Source organism: Sander lucioperca, chromosome 14 (genome assembly GCF_008315115.2).
Source record: "Sander lucioperca isolate FBNREF2018 chromosome 14, SLUC_FBN_1.2, whole genome shotgun sequence".
Taxonomy (NCBI): Eukaryota; Metazoa; Chordata; class Actinopteri; order Perciformes; family Percidae; genus Sander; species Sander lucioperca.
Genome location: NC_050186.1, coordinates 14,156,857 through 14,177,873, shown reverse-complemented (window position 1 = coordinate 14,177,873; position 21,017 = coordinate 14,156,857). Strand labels below are relative to the sequence as shown.

The window sequence follows — 21,017 nt, the reverse complement described above, 5'->3', positions numbered from 1 at the left end:
GATGACAGAGACAACATAGGGGTTTGTGCAGCTGTTTTACCGTGATGGATCTATTATCCAGCCATTACAAGATAAATGATCGATCCCTCCCACCACCCCACCCCCTGCACCTTCTGCAAAATTGAAATGAGAACATAAAGGAGTGGGCGGGGTACTATGATCAGGGGCTAGGTGAGATGCCCATTAATTTAAGAGAAAAAGGAGGGAGGAGGAAGAGAGCAGGAGAGGAGCGAGTGAAGGGAGGATAGGCCGACCCCACATCGGGCCATCAATCAAAAAGGCGCACGTTGTCTCTAGCGTGATGACCCAGCACTCTCTGCCTCTCTGGCACCCTAATTAGAATTCATAGCAAAATAGATGCAAGGAAACGGTTTGGGCCCTTCATAATTTTATAGGAAATTTATTGTTATTAGAAGAACCATTTGCTTAGTGTGATTTTTCCATTACCGGCTTGTCACGCAGGGTAGATAATATGGTCGAGGAGGGGGAGGAGGTGTATGAACTCCATAGATTGGGGTGTCAGTTTTGTTGATGGTGCATGTAGTTTACCTTGGAGCTGTGTCTAATGGGGGAAGTTGGTAGAGAATGCACAAAGCCTTGCAGCAGGATCCACATGCTCAGAAACGAAGCTGTCTGTAATAGCCTTAGAGACAGGAGAGGCCTTGGGAGAATACCAGGGGAGTAAAAACGCACACCAATATATGCTGAATATATAGAAATTCTAATTGACTGCTTTGAGTAGGTTTATCTATACTAGAATATGCTGGCAGAGATATTAACTGAAAAGCCCAGCTGTGCTTCAAGCTGTTGTGAAACTACTTTAACGTAGATATGTACAGTTCTTGTTTTTTCATCAATGGGAACAGTTTTCATTGGAACTATTTTCTTTTTTAGTCCTATTTATCTCCTTTGTATTGGATTGGGGTCCAAAATCTCAGAGACATATGTCTTTAAAACCTGGGTAAATGCAAACAAAACCACCTAAATTACTAGGTACCAATGGACCTTTTTCATAGCATTTTGACTTGTCATTACAGGAAAAGCCCAGGTATAACTAATGCTATTTCATTAATGTTGGCTCTGCCAACACCTTACTGGAATGTACCTATCTTTAAGGTCAAAATGTCTGCTGTGGAAAAAAGTCTATAGGGTGAGAGTTGCTGCTTTTTGTGTGTAATTTGGCTGAATTTAGCATTTAAGCATTTTTACTCAAAGCAATTGAAAACAATATTGAATATGGCTCTCTAACACAAATTAGGTAAACTTGCTCAGTAGAGTGATCATATATGAATTTAAATTGAAGAAAATGTCACACACACACACACACACACACACACACACACACACACACACACACATTATGCTTTTAAATATTACAAAAAGCAATTTTTGTGCTCAAGTTGGTTTCTCTCAGACTAATCCACATATTTACAGAAACTGTATACAGTTTATTTTCCAAAGATAGATTGCACTAGTTCTTCCCTAAAACATTATTTATCCTGCTGTAGATAAATCAAAAAGATAAAAAAGACAATACAATAAAAAAAGAGATAGATCCAGCTTCAGACTAGTGTGATATTTGTACTCATCATGGCATATGTCATCACAGAAATGCTACCGATGTCTGCAGAGACATGCCAGCGCACATGATTGTAAATCTCAAATTCAGGCGATACTTACAAATATATAAATACTTATTTTTTTATTATAAATAGCTGTCGAGATGTCTTGGCTGTCTGACAATATACACTCAGATGCCAGTTTATTAGGTACACCCACAGTAACTAAAACGTATGCCGTTCAACTCGTCCATTTGTGAAGCTTATAACAGTTCAGTTTTTGTTGGAACTTTTTTAGAGAGGTGTTTGGAGGCTGCAGTTTGTGCTGCTGTTGAACTGTGTTGCATTATACAGAAAGGTGTTTCTGTTATTTAGCCTGCCCTCGTTGATATAAATGGGTTGGACATAATATTAGAAACCCCTCAGTATGATGCAACATAATTTAGCAGCCTCCAAAATGTTCATACAGTTGCAATAACATGCATTTTCATGCGAGACTGTTGCTAGCTTTATCATGTAATTACCCTCGCTTGATCTACCTGCAAGAGTCTTTCCTCGAATGTAACTAGAGTTTCTGTGGGTCACTCAATAAATCTAACTTCATACCTCAGTGTGATACCATGAAATGTAGTTGTTTGATCTTCCAGTGATCCATTCATCAGTATTAGTGTTTGAATGTCAGAAAAGGTAATCGTCACTCAAATTTAAGGTCCAGATTTCTCAGAGAATCTACAGAAAGCAGCCGTGCGCACACACACACATTTCATACACACACACGTGCGCACACACAATCAATGCAGGCTCATGACAATGCTGATGGGTAAATGTACTGGGTTCCCACAGGGCCACCAGGGGCCAGAAGGCTTTAATTGGGAAGACTAGATTCTGCTCCCTTTCTCTCCTTCTTCAGCCTCGCCTGCCCATGATAATGCTATTTGCATATTAATACGCTGCCATGTCACTCACTCAGTCAGTAAGTAATATGAGTAACACACATTGATGGATTTCTTTCACAGTGTTGTGCAAAATAAGTGAGTTAAAACTTTAAGATCAAACCTTTTCTTTCTGATCAACTAACCACTTAGAGGCTAAACTGTGTGTATTGTAATCAAAGTGGTAAATTGGCATTGTGTTTTTTTGACCAGGGTCATATCTGTTAACCAGTCTTTAATTTCTCTTGAGTCTATCTTACTTTATTACAGCTTTTTAAAAAAAGAAAAAGTATTTGTTCAATTTGTCTAACAAAACAGCCACATAGCCTTACAACTTCCATTAACTTGAATGTTAATATTGGACAGGAAAAAAGAATAAAAAAACATCAGCATTTCCCTCATGACTTGGCTTCTCTCTCTTCCATTCTTCTTCTACTTCCCTTTATTCTTTTCTGTAGCTGGTGGCCGGCAGTGTGGTGATGGCTTTTGAGGAAGTGTGCCCAGATCGCATTGACCTGATCCATAAGAACTACAGAAAGCTGTGTAACTTGTTGGTGGATGTGGAGGAGTGGGGCCAGGTGGTCATCATCTCCATGCTGACGCGCTACGCTAGGACGCAGTTCACCAGTCCCTGGAAGGAGGTGAGGCACTCATCGTGCTGAGGACTGAAACCAATGGGGATCCACATTGGAAAGTGGCAATACATCATATACTTACTCATGTTTCACTTTGTAAGCATCTTTGGTAGTAAGAAGGCTGTCATGTGACATGGTAGCAATCCCTGGTCATTCAGTTGCAAGACACATCATGTTCTGTGCTCTCGTGCACCAGAGGAAGAGACCTACCCAACACCTTCAACGTGAAAGCCTTTCACAGTAAAACACTTGTCTTCTGGCAATTTGAAATTTGCCCCCTCCCAACTGTCTGATCTTAAAGGACAAGTCTGGCGGTACTTTATGATTTAACAAATTCCCATGAAAAAAACAAAACCAATGATGAATATATCCACTAACAAGTATTGTGTGTGGATCAAAGCCAGATATATCTTCTTCTTCTTCTGTGCCATAGAGCTCTATTGTTGCCTCAAATACTCATAAATATTAATTCATATTCCATAATGCATTTCTATTAATCCACCGCTGAAAATAGTCCCCAACAAATGTATCCTTTTTGGGTAACATTTGCTAAAAACTACAGTGACAAGCTGTTGCTGATCCTTTAAAGAAAATTAAATTATACTGTATGTTCCTCATTTTTTTTTTTTTTTTTTTTTTAAGTTTACATCTTCAGCAGGAAGCAAGGGGTCTGGGGCTGAAAGTCACACCCAAACTGGGGAAGATGAAACATATTTAGAGTCTGACCAACACATTGTTGGTTTTGGTCGTTTCATGGCATTTGTTGACAGTAAGAAAGATATATTGAATAACACCAGCCTTATCCTTTTAAAAGTATAATTCTACAAATGTGCAAAATGAGAGAGAAAACATATTTGTATTTTACAATTTAGGTATTGTGGATTGTAACATTTGAATGAAACTCCTGTATTACTTTTATACATTTCACAGTATTGGAAATTGGAAATTAATTAAATTGGAAAAATGGGAAATGTGTAACGGCTCCTCTATACAAGAGGTCAAGAGACTGTTCTTGAGGCGCTGAAAAACATTGTTTCTATATTTGAAACCCTGCTAATATAAAATATTTTACAACTCGGTGTGCCACTCAATTTGCTCAATCCATTCAATCCACTGATAAATCCACTGAAAAACATTATGGCTAAGTGTCATGTACTGTGTTTATGTTTCAGGGTGCCATGTTCGATGAGAACAATGAGAAGGCGTTCTATGACTCTGACTCTGAGGAGAAAAAAGACCAGACGGAGGCCCAACCTTACATCATGGATCCAGATCACAGGCTGCTGCTCAGGAACACCAAACCTCTACTGCAGAGCAGGAACACTGCTGTGAGTTAGCTGGACACTTAAACACAGACATATACAGCCATTTTCAAGCCATTAGGAGTAGGGTGTGCAAATGCACGTGCTGCTTTTTAACCTGTCGAGAGATATAAACATTGATCAAGGTGTTTTTGAGTGCTGCCTCTGCTCGTATCTCACCTTTTGTCTTAGAGATAGAAGCTGCACTAGTGCTGCTGTAACCTGGTATGGACGTACACGCACAGAAATGCATTTCAGGATACCTTTTCTTACACAAATAGAACACGCACACCTGGACACACAGCACAAAATACAAGAATACACACGCTATACCTGCCATAGTGCAGCCCACAAGATAAAAAAAGATAAAAGACAACGTGAGTGCAGATCTCCATCACCCAGGAGTCTCAAGGTCTCTGTCGCTGTGTAGCAGTGGGAGGAAAAATGCTCCCAAATGAAAGTGTTGATTAAAATGTGACATGCTGTGTCTTTACACGCGACAACACAGTGACATCCTCCATCTTCATAGACGCCTGAACCCTTTCATTCTGTCTGCAACGATGGACACACGTCCGCCTGCTATTTAAAGCTCCGCTGAAAAATTACCTTTATAGAGTTGAGTCATGAGTGCTTTTGTAGAGCACTAAGAAATGCATGTCCAGGAATTTTATTTTAGGTCGGGTACACAGGTGGCAATGTACTGTTGGTGGTGTAATAATAATGATTATAATATTAATAATAATGATAGAGACCTGTTAAAAAAAAGATTAAATCAAGGAAAAGTAACATATAGAAAAGCAGATTCTGGAAAGTGGTTGAAAATTAAAAGCAACAACACAAAGCAAGCAAAGGCATTAGAACAGAGTCTATCAAATGTTTTAAGAGGGATTAAAATGCGCAGATATTTAAATAAGTTCCGACTGTGTTGGTGTGTTTTAGGTGGTGATGTCTGTCGCTCAGCTCTATTGGCATTTGGCCCCTAAGCATGAAGTCAATATTGTCACCAAATCACTGGTTCGACTACTAAGAAGCCACAGGTAATATATAAAAATATATACTGCCTACTTTTGAGTCAGCTGTGATGAATGACTAACCATCTTCTTTCCACACAGAGTCCCCAGTATCTCTGCGTCCACGTTGTTGATGTCTGAATATGTTATTTTCTTTCTTTTGTGCACAGAGAGGTGCAGTACATTGTGCTTCAGAATATTGCCACAATGTCCATTCAGAGGAAGGTAAGTCTGCTTGTGAGCAGCAGAACAATAATGGTGTATTGATTCATTGACACAGGTTGTCTGATAACGCGCTTTATCTCCAAACAGGGGATGTTTGAGCCCTTCATGAAGAGTTTCTATGTGAGATCTACAGATGCCACACACATCAAAACACTGAAGGTAGCTGCTAGTTTATTTTGTGCATTATACTGTACTTCATTATGGGCTCAAATGAGGGCAAATACAATTTTGAGCTTGTGGACCGGTGTTCAGTCTGTGGTTATTATTCTTTTCAAACATGTAAAAATCTGCAGGAGACATTGACGTTTGTGAGTGTGTAAAAAAAGATTGGCTGTGATAGAAATGAGGTTACTGATAGACAAAGATAATTGCTATAATGAACATCTGAGTACAGATTCCACATGCATACACACATTTAAGTTAAAAGTACGAATTTTTGGTTCTTGCTTTTCATTGTGAAAGTAGGACCGAAAATGTTTTTCTTCTCTACAAGTTATTCATTTCTACAACTGCAAACTTAAATTTCTCCCGCAGTTTTGTCACTGGCACAAAGGGCTATTGCATAACCAAAGGCTTTTAAAATGATTTCTTTCACAAACTCAAAATCTGTCAAACTCTATCAAACCTCAACCCACTTCTCCCTTATGATTCTTGTAGTTGGAGATCCTGACCAACCTGGCCAATGAAGCCAACATCTCCACTATTCTGAGGGAATTTCAGGTTTGTGTTTTGTGTATTATTGATTACCAGTATTTGACATCAACAGTTAAGGGTTACTTTGAGATTTGGGGTATTACACTTCCTCTGTGACTTTTAAAGAGTTCCTTCTCTTTACTGTCCTTGTCCTGTGTTTTTTCAGACCTATGTGAAGAGCCAGGACAAGGCGTTTGCAGCAGCCACCATTCAGGCCATCGGCAGGTGTGCCACCAACATCTCCGAGGTGACAGACACGTGTCTCAACGGTCTGGTGCTGCTGCTTTCCAACAGAGACGGTAAAATGCGTTCATCGATTACAGATATCTGAGTGTTTACCTTCCTCGGTACGTTACGGTGCTGCGACTGCCTGCATTTGTGAGATCTTGCTGCATTGTCGTTGCAGAGACTGTAGTGGCTGAGAGTGTGGTGGTGATCAAGAAGTTGCTTCAGACTCAGCCCACCCAGCACAGTGAGATCATCAAACACATGGCCAAGCTCTTCGACAACATCACTGTACGTTTCATCGTTGTATTACTCGTACCGTTGATCCATTTGTATTTTATCAACATGAGAGTTTAGACAGGAACAAATGAATAGGTGTCATGTGTCAATGTCAATTCTCTTTGATTTGTCACCCAAACTTGCAGGTCTCCATGGCCCGAGCTAGCATCCTGTGGCTGATGGGAGAGTACTGTGAGAGGGTGCCAAAAATTGCCCCTGATGTACTCCGTAAGATGGCAAAGACTTTCACAGCAGAGGAGGACATTGTCAAGCTGCAGACAGTCAACCTAGCAGCCAAACTCTACCTGACCAACTCCAAGCAGGTACAACATTAACTACTTAACTAAGTGCCAGGAGACTTTTATTGTGTTGACCTGAACATGGAGCAAATATGGTCCTGCAGTAATGCGCCTGCTTTCTGAAATTAGCAGGTATTAAAAAAGAGATGAATCAGATTCCTGTTCTCTAAATGTGGGCCCATGAATCGTCCTTTTACATTTTTTATTACACAAGACACAGCGTTATCTCCCAGTAATTGAACACTTCTGCAAGTCGGAGCTAAATGCTCAGTTTAAATATAGAGCTGTGAATGAGACAGCTTTAACGTAATGGAGCATCTCCTAACGCAGCTTGGTGACTCCAGGCCCATTCAGTGAGATGGGGTGATCTTGGCCTCTGAGCTGGGTTTATGAGCCCAGACGCTGCCTCCTCAAATGAGCACATCATTACACCTCTTGCTCCTCGTAATGTGTTGGGGAGGATAGAGAAGGAGAGAAAAAGACAATTCAGAAAAGGATTTGGGTTACAATGCAGCTTTCACAGCTGAGATCAGAGCCAGATGAGAAGTAAAGATGACAAGTTTTTTTTTTTTAGTTATCCAGGGTGAAATAAGATCTAAAATATGGGAATGAGAAGATAAAATGGGTTAATGGCAATCCTTGCTCAAGTGTTTGTACATTGCAGTTGTATGGTTTTTTTTTTTTGTTTTTTTTTTGGGAGTAGGAAGGAATAGTTCAACATTTTGGGAAATATGGTAATTTCTCTTTTTTTGCCAGTATCTAAATGAAAAGATTGATACCACTTGTGTATGTTCCCTAACTACAGAGCTGAAGCCAGGACACAAGACTGGAAGACTTGAAACAGATGGAAACAGGCTAGCTCCATCCAGAGTTAAAAAATAGACCAACCAACACCTCAAAAGCTCTACAACAAACATGTTATATCTTGTTTGTTTAATCAAAAAAAAAAAAAGACTCGTGTAGAAATGTCTAGTTGTGGTTTTACGGGTAATTGCGTGCTGCGGCTACTTTGCACACATTGAGCGGGGGCATTGACTTAGTGTATACTTGGCGTGCAGACATTAGAGTTGTAATGGTCAAAAGAAAACAAATAAGGGTCTTTCCTAAAATGTCTATCTATTCCTTTTTAATGGCTTTTTCCTCTGTTCTGCTGAACCATAAACCACCAATCTTTACTCACAAATGCCTACCTTTTATCCGTGTCTGCTGTCTTACACGTCACCCCCCCCCCACACACACACACACACACACACACACACACACCCTCTCTGACCCCAGACTAAGCTGCTGACCCAGTACATCCTGAACCTCGGCAAATATGACCAGAGCTACGATATCAGAGACCGAACACGCTTCATAAGACAGCTGATTGTGCCCAACGAGAAGAGCGGCGCCCTCAACAAGTACGCTCGCCGCATCCTCCTGGCCCCCAAACCAGCCCCAGTGCTCGAGTCCGCCTTCAAAGGTACTTCATGCTTTTGTAATTTCAACCTCTTATCCTTATTTTGAAACACATTAAATACTCTAAATACGTTGAATATTTCAGATTAAATACCATTCTTCTCCTGTTGGGTAATTCATCCAAAAGCCAATCCCTGAATCCATATTAACTGGACCTCTATTTCACATCTAGTGGCTCTATTTCCAGTAGTATGCAAAGTTAATTCAGGCAGTGGTTTTATTATTCTGGTGTGTCTGTCTCTCTGAAGGGCAGTCAGGTCAGACCCCTTTACCTTGGACTAATGAGATGGGTAAATTATTGAGCTAATGCTAACCTTTTTCAGACACTCAGAGGGGAAAAATCGCCCTCATTTTGCTGTCTCTCTCTCTCTCTCTCTCTCTCTCTCTCTCTCTCTCTCTCCCCCTCCTTGACAAAAAGGATAGAAACGGCCTCCTACAACATTAAAATTCAGAGACAGTTTGCACTTACTGGGTGTTTATGGAAAGCGTTAACCACCCCTGTCATTCTTAATATTCACAACTCAAGTCTTTTTTTTTTTTTTTTCTTCTCTTTTTGGTTTGCACTGTTTTTAGAGCATACCTCCCAAGGCACAGACACTGATTATCTTCCTGTGTTGACCAGTGGGGAGAGAGAAGAGTGTGTGCTCACAAAAACAGAGAGCTGATATTAAAAGCATAATGAGTCCTAGATCTTATATTAAAGGTCTTTATATGTATACAGCGGCATTTAGAATTTCCTTTTGTTTTTGGTCTTATCTTTCATTTTATTTTCCATTTCCTTAAAAGTACCTCCCCCTTGCTTTTCACCACTCTCACATTTTCAACCCAGTACTTTTTTTGGTTTAATTTTCTGTCCTTTTTTCTCTGCTTTCAGATCGTGACCGTTACCAACTGGGCACTCTCTCCCACAGCCTCAATACTAAAGCTGCTGGATACCTGGAGCTCTCCGACTGGCCAGCTGTTGCTCCTGACCAGTCTGTGAGGAATGTGGAGGTCATTGAGCCAGTAAGGAATCCTGACACACTCCTTATCATAGTTTTACTTCATGCGTGTCTAATTCTAACTCACAGTTGATATCGTGTCTTCACTTTCAGCGTCTCTGCACAGTGAGACATTTCTTTTCTTATGTCTAACAAACATAAACAAGGTGACACTATGGTTCCACATTGTTTTGACATGAAAATTGTGCGTGGTATTACAAAACGTTTACTTTTTTAATACTGCGTTTGCCGTCTGTAGAGGTATGAAAATACATCATCATTCACTGTTATGGTTTATAGAGCTGCAACAATTAGTCGATTGAAAGAAAATGTGTTTGCAACCATTTTAAATAATAATCAAGTTATCGTTTAAGTAACCTAATGTTGAGTGGAGGAGGTTGCATCATCCGGCGGAGATGGCATCAACCGGCCAATCTCGGCAGACCTGTGCTCTGTGCCCTGGCGCCACGGAGGCAAGCCAAATACCACTCATCTAAAAACACTGCCCACACTGCCATGACACAGAGCTGGATTTAAATCAGCAAAATATCTCTTTAATAATTGTGTATCATCATAACATTAGGGGTCATGACCATTATAGTCTATATCCTTTGCGTTCCACTTCCGGGATTGCTCCGGTGCTGCAGGAAATTCCGCCGGATACATGTCTTTTCCGTTTCCTTCCGCTTTCTTTGTGTTGGAATTTTAAATTCGGTGGATTTATGAAGGCTATTGTTGACTGCTCCTCCTCTGTGTGGAGTTTAGCACCGCCCATGATGATTCTGATTGGTTTAAAGAAATGCCATTAAACCAGAGCACGTTTTCCTCCCTCCTCGAATGCTATGTGGAGTAGCCAGACTCTCCTCCTTCAGCGCGCTTTGGAAGAGGGTCTGGCAAAGCGAGACTATGACCATTACCACTCACAAGCACTTGTTCAGCACTACTAACCAAATGTGCCAGGTTGAATTAGAGTTGGACATAAAAATGATGAGCAGTATTTAGGTATATTGGCTTTTTATTATCCGTCTTAATATCCAAAGCCTGAAATATCTTATTCCTAAAAGTGCTGTTTTAGGAATTTACTGAGCCTTTAAAAAATGAAACTATATATTTGTGTTAAAGATTTACTTCTTCAGTAGTGGGCTTGGAGCAGAGAGCCACAGACAGGGACGTCACAAAGTGTTGAGAGACAGACTAACACTTTGTTTCGGTCTTTTCATGGGATTTGTTGACAAAAAGAAAAAATATAGAATAACACCGGCCAATATCCTAAGTTATTAGATGAACACAAACAATATTGAAGATGCATATAAATCGGATTTAAAAATAAAATAGAATAGAAGATAAAAATAAGGTTAAACAAATAAAGCAGAATAAAGAGAAAAAAATATAACGATTAGAGTGACAGATGTGAATGAATGACCCCAAAGTTGATTTAATAAGAGGCCTTGATTTAAAGGAACTGAGAGTTGGAGCAGACCTCAACACTTTATACAATGAGAAGCCTGATGAATCATAACTTTATTGACGACACTATTTGCACTCTTATTTGATGTTTAAAAAAGACATTTACTGTCTTTCAACATTATCATTTACCAACCCTGTTTTGTGGGATGTATCGGTTTGTTTTGGAGAAATTAACATTCATTCCTCTGTTCCATTCTGCCCCAAAACAAGAACTTTTTGTTCCTTGAATAAGTTTAAGAACAAAAATTACAAAAATGAAAGTACTTGTTTTCAGTGAGGGATATCATTGATTCCGTTTTTCTTCTCTGAGCACCAGCTTTATCTTTGTTACTTTGTGGCAGCTAATGGGGATGCTAATAAAACAAGAAACAACAATAAAACAGAACAAAAGCAGCCTTTTCAACAAACTTTATTCCTAGTTTTAAATATCGATTTAACAGAAAAGATATCTGGTAACTTGGGAAATCTGGGTTGTCCTGGACAAAATCCGCTAAAACGGATTGATTGAATTTGGTTAATTTACTAATTCCATTACATCTTATTAAAGCGATTGAGAGGTATACAGTGTGCATATCCACTATATCCAGCTCTTTACAAACTACTAATGCCTACATGCTTTACTCTTTACTTTGTGGGAATAGTTTGCTCTGCAGTATTTGTAATGACAATGCAGTTGTGGAATGATTTGTTTTTTTACCTGCAAAGCTAAAACATTTGGGGAATGCCTCTGAATAAGGTCTTAGAATAATTTAAAATCTGGTAGTATGCTCATCCCTAAATTATGAATCTTTTAAATTGAATTGACCTCACTTGCCTCCACTATATCTCTTTAGGTGCAAGAGTGGGCGCCGTTAGTTGGGAAGACCAAGAAACCCAAATCTGACAAGTTCTACTCGGATGATGAAGAGGAGAAAGAAGAGGAAAGATCTAAGAGCAGTGGCAGCGAAGACAGCAGCAGCAGCAGCAGCAGCAGCAGTAGCGATGGTTTGTTTCTGTCTTTGTGTTTGAAGGTGTATCTTTTAGTCTAACAGATAGATGGTGACAAAATGTGGTGCTGTTGTCCTCGTGGGATAGTGTGTTAAAGTAACTAGTACAGTTCCCGTTGAAAATGTGCCCGTTTGGAACGGGCACATTGCTTGGCCTGTGGTATTGCTGCTTGAAGCTTTTTCCAGAACCAAATTGTACCCAGAAATGACTTACAGAAGGACCCCAAGGCACTTAATATGCAACCACACTGTAGGCCCTATGGCCTACTACTGACTTACTGTGTACTTCAGAGGAAAACATCGTACTACTACATTTACCTGACAGAGAACGTTGCAGATTCAGAATTTTTTTCTCAACCTTTATTGTTCGGTTGTTTAGCTTTATTCACAGTTTATTAATATTCAATAACCAATGCTGTCCAAGCTGCTACAAATTCCAAACCCCAAGTTCATTGGGTACCCAGGAAACCAAGTGTGAAGTAGATTGGGTGAACGGTTCATGAGATATTTCAAAGACAGACAGACAGGCACGCACACACACGCACACACACGCACACACACACACGCACACACACGCACACACGCGCACACACACACACACACACACACACACACACACACACACACAGAGATTCCCAGATGTATTAAAGTAATATAATCCTTAAGATTTCTGGTTAATTTGCGACACCTGTGGTCACTGGTGATAACGCAAAGTGCAGTTTAATGCTACACGTCCCAGAATTCAAAGCATAAAACCCTCGTTGAGCAGCTACTTGGTCAGAAACCCAACAAGAGGAGCAACTGGTGTATCTGTGTACAGTGCAGCCAAACAAACGTCTGATTTTTTTTTTTTAAATAAAGAAGTAAGTTAATAATAAATAAAAAACCGGAGGAAAATCACCATGTGTGGTTTTGTAGACAAATTGTTGATGAACAATCGTTGTTGTGTGCTAACTTTGGTGACAAAAACATTACGTTTCCTGTGACTGTTTCACAATAAAAGCCACCCCATGTTTTGCCAGTGGAATGCTATTAATGTGGAGCAGCAACAGTAGGAAATGCTCAGTTAGTATTAGCAGTAACTTAATACAGCTCTGATACAATGTTAGGAGAGTGAACAGTAAACAGTGATATCAATGAGATAAAATAAAAATTTCATGTAAATGCTGTGTGTGTGCGTGCAATTTGAAACCTGGGCGCGAATGGTGTACTCTGCCACTAACAGTGAAGAAACTACTATATACAGAGATGATTACAGAATGTAAATACATTGAATGGCTTTTGCTGAAGAAATGCTGACCATAAAAGTGATCAAAAACGGGGGTTTGAGTTCATGAAAATATACAAACTATAACTTAGATTCACCAGGTTTGATGTAATCTAATATATATATATATATATATATATATATATACTGACATACTATATACCATATGTTTGTCTGTACAGAGTCAGGCAGTGAGAGTGAGGAGGAAAGCAGTGAAGAGTCAGACAAGACCTCCAGTGATTCTGGAAAAAGTTCCAGTGGATCTGAAAAGAGCTCCAGTGAATCTGAACCTGAACAAAAAAAGAAGAAAAAGATGACGAAGGCACCGCAGAAGAAAAGCAAACCAACTGCTGCTTTCAGGTACAGTTAAACCCCTCCCGTCTGAGACTCAGAAGGCATCATTTTTCTTGTGTGTCCAGATGTTACCTTTTTCCTCTTTTTTTCCTCTTTCTCACTTGGCTAATGAGACAGGTGTGTGCTCGAGAGAAGCACCAGAGTCGTAGTCAACAACAAATGTGATCAGCGCTTTGCTTCATCAATAAACTCAAACTCCCATCTGTTCACGAACTTCAGCCATTTTTATAATCTATATGACAACCCACCGTCTGGAAGGATATTTCCTTGTGTTCAGCTTGTACTTCATCTAGTGTGTTTGCCAGGAAAAAAATAAATTGTAGAGAATTTTGATTCTTATACTTGTTGGATTTTTATCTTTGCACCGACAGCAAGGAACGAGTTTTGTGATACATTGAAAAAGATGAAACACTTATATGACAAAAAGTACATGTAAATCTTATGCAACATATAGCAGGATACATTTCAAACTAGATGCCGTCTACACAACCTTAATGTCAATTTATTTATATAGCAACGAATAAACCGGTAATAATATCTTTCCTTAACTGGAAGGAAAGGCCAAAGAAAAAAGATGTTTTTAACAGTGATTTGAAGTGTTTGAGGGTAGGGGCGGTTTTAATATGAAATGAACTGTTCCACAAGTTAGGGGCAGCTACAGCAAAGGCTCAATCACCTCTGGTTATGAGCCTGTTTTTTGGCACATCCAGGAGGAGCGGATTGGCTGATCTTAACACTCTTGCTGGAGTATGAGCATGAAGGAGCTCGGTCAGGTAAGGCGGCGCCAATCCTTGGATAGATTTAAAAGTTAACAGTAAGATTTTAAAATTGTATATGTGTGCGTGCGAGTGTTTGTGTGGGTGTAACCCTAACCTTAATTAAGAAAGGTTTAAATAAGAATTCTTCATTTAGTCCCTACATCTAATGCCATTTTGAACAGGACCGGATAACATTGTGTAGTCCTTTTAAGAGATGGAAAAACACCAAACAACCAAAGTTCAGTCAACAGATTCACTATTCACCAAATTTAACCCAAATCAATGTTTTCAGATAGGAAGGAAATCATACCAACTTTCTTAAAGGAGGTAACAGTATAGTCTTTGAGTATTACACACCTATTGTACTGTATAAACACCTTCTCTCTCTTTCTATCTCTCACACACACACACACACACACACACACACACACACACACACACACACACACACACACACACAGATACACAGACACAGGCTGAAAGAGCTGCTAGAATATTGTTAGTGTGAGTTCCATTAACGAGCTAATCAAGGAGAATTTTCCTCCAGTAGCGTAACCCACATTTACATGGCTAATGGTTAATGACTTTTGATTGGTCATTTAACAGCCTGGTGTTGCCAGTGAATGAGATTTGAGTCATTACTACTGAATATGCTCACGTACACTCTCTTACACACTGGCATATTTAGTTCCTTATGCACTCTACTTCATTTGCTCACAGACACACAAACTCCCGCAGAATGTACCTGATTTTGCTGTGTGACAGGCCGCCGGCTGACCCTGTTCTCTCCATTAGAGAGTATAATTAGAGCATCTCACCCCAGTGCTCAAACACTCGCACACACACATACACACAGTAATTAGAGCAGCTCACCCCAGTGCTTCCACAACAAACACAGCATAATGCCCTCATTATGGCCCAGTCATTTCAGGCAGGGCCTAATCAGGCCCACAGTGATTTATATCACTTTTTCCTGTTCGCAGCAAATGAAATCTGTAGGCCAAATTAATACTGGCTTTTCATCATCGCCCAAGTTAAAAAGCCAGTTACCGTCACAATTCCCCTCATTAATTTAACGGCTGAAAATCCCAGGCAGGCGGAGTAAACACTCATTATCGGGACAAATTGAAGAGGGACAGAGCAAGTGAAAGAGAAAGGAGAAAGATGGAAAGAATCTTTTCGAGTGAATGCAACACTGAATTAACTTCACAAACAAAAACAGATTGATCGTTGTTGTTCTGACTGGGCAACAACGAGCTTCAGCTTTCGGACCAAATGAAAAATAAAAAGACATTGAAATGAAAAGGGATATTATTTAAGATATAAGTTTGCTTTGCCTGATGATTTTGAGACTATTCAAATTATATACATGGAAGCTGTATGTGTTTAATGTAATTGTTGTGGTAAAAGCAAAGTAAATGTGCAGTACCATTATTTTCATATATGTATTCTATTACTTGTATTGATACCACATCTGAGGCCATGTTTGCTGTTTTTGTGTGTTTCAGTGACTCGGATGAAAACGGAAATGGACCTGTAGCCCAAGCTAGCAGCTCGTCAGCCGAAAGCTCATCCGACTCCGAGACAGACTCCGAAGACGATTCAGACTCTGACTCCCACGCAACACAACAGAAGAAGAAGAGAGATGTGAAGTCCAAACCCAAGGTGAGTGTATGATTTAGTCGGGTCCAGGAAACTTGAGTTAATTTGGATTTAGGACGAACATGGTTTAACTGAGTAGCAGAACAATTCTGAACACACAGCAAGGGGCAGATCAGAGTGAGCCCCAAAAATAAAACATGTCGTACAACTCTTTACCACACAACATCTTTACACCATTCTTTATTCACTAGACGTTTTGAGCTATCTTTCCTTCATTAGGATGATGTCTGAGGTTGTTTCCAGTCTATTGATCAGTCATGGGACTTTTGAACATTTTCACTATTTTTTTTCATGAAAACCTACACAAACTTAGGCCTAGTCCACACGTACATAGGTGTAGGGCTGCAACTAACGATTATTTTCATAGTCGATTAATCTGTCGATTTTTTTCTCGATTAATCGATTAGTTGTTTGATCTATAAAAATGTCAAAACATGGTGAAAAATGTGGATCAGTGTTTCCCAAAGCCTAAGAGGACGTCCTCAAATGTCTTGTTTTGTCTAAAACTCAAAGATATTCAGTTTTCTGTCACAAAGGAGAGAAGAAACTAGAATATATTCACATTTAAGAAGCTGGAATCAGATAAATCTTATTTTTTTTAATAAAAAAAATGACTCAAACGATTAATCGATTATCAAAATAGTTGCCGATTAATTTAATAGTTGACAACTAATCGGTTAATCGATTCATCGTTGCACCTCTACATAGGTGTTTTCGAAAACTGTGTTTTTCCATCCTTCGTTCTCAAAAAAATCCTGTCTACACACTAAATGAAAACACAGGCAGCAATATAAGCCTAACCCTAAATCCATGTTGGCCAATCAGATCCCCGGAAAAAAAGCTATTACCGGATGCTACATGGCTGCAAGGGTGCATCGATCGCTCCGTAGCGCATTTGGACGCCTCGTTTTTAACATTTTTAACATTTCCTATTATATAAATAACCGATTTAAAGGATTGTGTGGGTTTGGTGTAGCTATACGCTCTTGTTTTAATGGCTGGCTTGATTAGACCGCTCCAAGACAGTGGAAAACACTTTATAATCATAAATGTTTGAATAACATAACAAGTTAATATATTTCTGTAAATTGAACTTTAGAGTAGCTGATATGCAGCACAGATTGTATTCCATAAACTGATGCTTTTTGCAACAACATTCGGTCTTCATGATAGCATGATAGCTTCTCATGATTTTATTTTATGATTCTGGGTCATCTGGATATCCAACATAATCTAAATAGAATAAACAAGTATGCTTAAAAATACATGTATGTATGCAAAATATACAATAAGCTCAAAACTTCCATGCAATAATACAGGACTTCCCATACTGTATGCGTGAAAAGTAACTTCTATATAAAAACATGAAAAACAAACGACCGTTTGTGTAGATCTTTGTAGCCGTGGCAACACGCTGCATGCAATGTTATGTCATGCATTTATCATACTGTAATGCATAGTTTCAGCTCACATTCAAAACTAATATTTCGACAATATAGCATGTTTAAACCCATGTAGAATAGGATATTATTGTAAACACGATTCATTGAGAAACTCCTGTTGTAGCTCTCTTCTGTTCCAACTGTATAAACACCAGGTTCTCCCTGGGAGTTGTTGTTTCCCAGGAATATATGTGGCAAGAGCATCAAAATTTATTTTGTGGGATATAATTCTGCTCCTCTGTTATCAGCTTTATTTTTTTTCTTTTCAAGTCTTTCATTCGTCCCCTTTTTCAGCCCTCACCATCTTTTTCTTACCTGTTATGCTCACCACATTATTTATCAATCTCCTTTTCCTTTTCTGCACTATGAAATTCTCATTTCATACAGTTTGTCATTTGGTCATGGCCTATGAATTATGCATTGTTCCCTCCCTCTCCCTTTCTCTCTCTCTTGCTCTTTCAGATCTCCATTTACTAACAAGGTTTCCGTCTCTATTACCGCCACCAAGCGTCAATCAGAGAAGATCTGATAAGATACGGCTCTAACTTTATTGTTTGTTTTCACTCTCATTCCTCACTCCCTCCTGTGTTATTTTTCCCCCTTCCTGTCTGCTTCAGCCTGGAGTATGCAGAGTGGAATTTTATGGTTCTTTATGTGACGTGAATAGAGCCTTGGTTGGTTAGGAGGGGGTGGAGAAAGGGTGATAAAAGCGCTCATATGTTTAAATGCGTTTTTATTGGGCCGGCTGTGGGGTGAGCTAAAGCCGTGTGTAGTAATTCCCACAAGTCAACACCTGACAAGCCGACCGCAGTCGCACGAGGTGGCGTGTATCGGTTGTGACGCGACACTGTGCATGAGTGGTCATGTTACATATAAATGCAGAGTATCTGTTTTTGGGATGAATGTGTCATGAGAGACACTGCCAGCAGAATTGAAACATTTCATCCAATGAATAGAAACCTAATTTCAGTACTCATTGTTTTGAGGTGTCATTTTTCTGCCTGGTCCTCTTCTACTGTGGTGCTCATCGTCATGTTGCTGTGTTTGTTTTGTTTTTCAGGTGGAAGTGAAGTCCAAGGTGGAAGTATCCTTACTGGATCTAGATGACTGTGAGTTCATCTGCACTTTAATGCTGTAAATCAGTCAATTTCTGACATTTATCAAGGTAAAAACTTCAACAGATAGACCCATTGAGAATTATCGCCCAACTTTGCAGTTCCCCTCGGCTCTCTTAGTCTGTTTAGCTTGTTGTTGTGCTTTTACTGCCCACAAATTCTGCTCACATAGACCCTGTTTTTTAACAGAATCCAAAATAGCTCTGATAAATTAAATGTATTCTACCTGCCCAACACCAAATGACAGACAGAAATGTAGCAAATTCCCAGGGAAGAAAGTCGAGCATCTACCATCTAATGACCCAGATATTTTTCTCTGAAGCCGAAGGAGCCCCCAGAAGAGAACTAATATGAGAGTGAATATTGGGTTTACATTTTTCAGATGGTCAGAAACACAGATCCAAATTAATAACAGTGTTGCTCTGTGTCTGCTGGATGTGTAAAAAAAGACACATTAACTTTATAATATAAGGCAGTGGTTGGCAAATATCGAAAAGTGGGCCAAATCTGACACTCCAACAAAAATGTTTGGCACCTCGACGAAATGTAAAATATTCCCTTTTATATTCTGCTTTAAAACTTTTACAGGATTTTTCCTAATTCTACTGTTGAAAACTAAAGAAATACAAGGCTTGTGTAAATCCTAAAAAGCATGACCTTGTATCATTTAATAATAATCAATTCCCCCACGTGAAGAGAGACATGCAAACCGTGGCTACTGTGCCTCATTTTGTGCCCCGCTATTCTAGACATTCAGTGCATGGTGCTGGAATGAAGCCTAACTAACTTTCCAGATAAATAAGACAGATATATAATTTAATACACATCATTTAAGTGAAAGCACTACCCTGTAATTTCAGACATTGTATTAATTCCACGGCTTTAGCCTGTTTGTACAGAATAGATTTGCTTCTCACAAACACAAATAGGTTGTGGCCCAACAAAAATGACATGCTTATAACAACAGTACTTTCATTCAACCCGGCCATCAATTAAATCTCCTGTAACTCTGTTAGAACTTATGTATTAATGAAAAAAAATAAGTCGGATAAAATCCCGAAAGAGTTTTATAAATCACTTGTATTCTTAAATTAATTGAATGTTGCTGAAACAAACTAAAACTAGCAGGGCACTCTGAGAGCGCAGACCTCTGCCAAGGCATGTCCTTTCCCACAATGTTAATGCAGTGTGAATTTTTCAGATTATTCAGACACCACATGAATGCAATTTCTGTCACCCCCATGAGGAATTCTAAGTAATGTCAATAAAACTGTTGCGCGTCCACATGATACAAGCCTTCCGTGATCCCTTGTGTTTTTCCTTGGCTCGTGCTAACCCATTCCATTAAGTTTCATGAAAATTGGGCCAATACGTTTTTTTTGTAATCCTGCTGACAGACAGACAGACAGACAGACAGACAGACAGACAGACAGACAGACAGACAGACAGACCAAGCCGAAAACATAACCTCTTTTGCGGAGGTACATATTGAAAGCATACAGGCCTGTGTTGAACTACGATCCATCATTGTACCTAACTGCGGGCACGTGTTATATGGTAGCCAGAAAAGTAGTGAGCATAGATTAAAAGTCACTATGTGTAGGGATTGAAAATTCCTGTCTTTGGCAACCCCGATGGCAGCATAAAAAAAAAGACACTGTGATAGACAGTAACGTATGACACTACTTCATAACGTTTCTGTTTTCTTTGGGTTCTTTTAGTTTCTCCTGCACCCACAAATGCACCAAAGTCTTTGGTCGTCTCTTCGAGTTTGCTGTCCGACCTCGAGGGCCTTTCTCTCTCCAACATCTCCTCCACCATGCAGGTTAGTATACTGTACTTGGGTGTGTGTGTGTCTGAAATCGAAACACACAGGATGCCATTTCCTCCATCAACGTGTGTTGAGAGTCGATTGTTCCTTTTCTGTCGGACACTGACAGAACAGCGGAGCAGCATATGAGATGGTGAAATGAGCCTCTCTCCCTTGTGGAACATTTCTGCTCCAGACGCCAACTATTGACCTTTTCTGCCTTCTTATATTTATAGCCAGTCAGGACGGTGCAACTGCTCTTCCTGTTTCCTGTATCTCTTATAGTCTGTCTTTCTCACCCTGGCTGTCTTTTGCTCTTCCACATCCTTGAACTCTATTTCTGTGTCTCATCTATGAGTCCACCCACTCTATTTCTCTCCCCCCTCTCTCTCTTATCTCTCTCCTCCTCTCTGTCACCTTCCATCTCTCTCTGTCAGATGTTGTGTCCCTTGTGTCTCGGTGTTGTGTATATCTGATGGTTGACCTTTCCAAGTGTGACGGCTCCTTTCTCTCCTCAGTATGTGAGCGACTCTACTTGTCTGTATATTTTGTATCTT

The 21,017-nt window shown here is 39.6% G+C and overlaps 1 protein-coding gene across 2 annotated transcripts in view; it reads left to right on the top strand.

Moving 5' to 3' along the window:
* ap3b1a (adaptor related protein complex 3 subunit beta 1a) overlaps nt 1-21,017 on the top strand; it is a 67,279-nt gene that overhangs the window by 19,214 nt on the left and 27,048 nt on the right. For both annotated transcript variants that reach the window (XM_031317678.2, XM_035991535.1), the window contains exons 7-22: nt 2,950-3,132; nt 4,299-4,454; nt 5,367-5,464; nt 5,608-5,662; nt 5,750-5,821; nt 6,320-6,382; nt 6,522-6,654; nt 6,762-6,871; nt 7,006-7,182; nt 8,437-8,623; nt 9,494-9,624; nt 11,900-12,050; nt 13,502-13,679; nt 15,940-16,096; nt 18,596-18,644; nt 20,372-20,475. In XM_031317678.2, the coding sequence (XP_031173538.2) occupies nt 2,950-3,132; nt 4,299-4,454; nt 5,367-5,464; nt 5,608-5,662; nt 5,750-5,821; nt 6,320-6,382; nt 6,522-6,654; nt 6,762-6,871; nt 7,006-7,182; nt 8,437-8,623; nt 9,494-9,624; nt 11,900-12,050; nt 13,502-13,679; nt 15,940-16,096; nt 18,596-18,644; nt 20,372-20,475 (2,004 nt within the window). The remainder of the gene's footprint in view (nt 1-2,949; nt 3,133-4,298; nt 4,455-5,366; nt 5,465-5,607; nt 5,663-5,749; nt 5,822-6,319; nt 6,383-6,521; nt 6,655-6,761; nt 6,872-7,005; nt 7,183-8,436; nt 8,624-9,493; nt 9,625-11,899; nt 12,051-13,501; nt 13,680-15,939; nt 16,097-18,595; nt 18,645-20,371; nt 20,476-21,017) is intronic.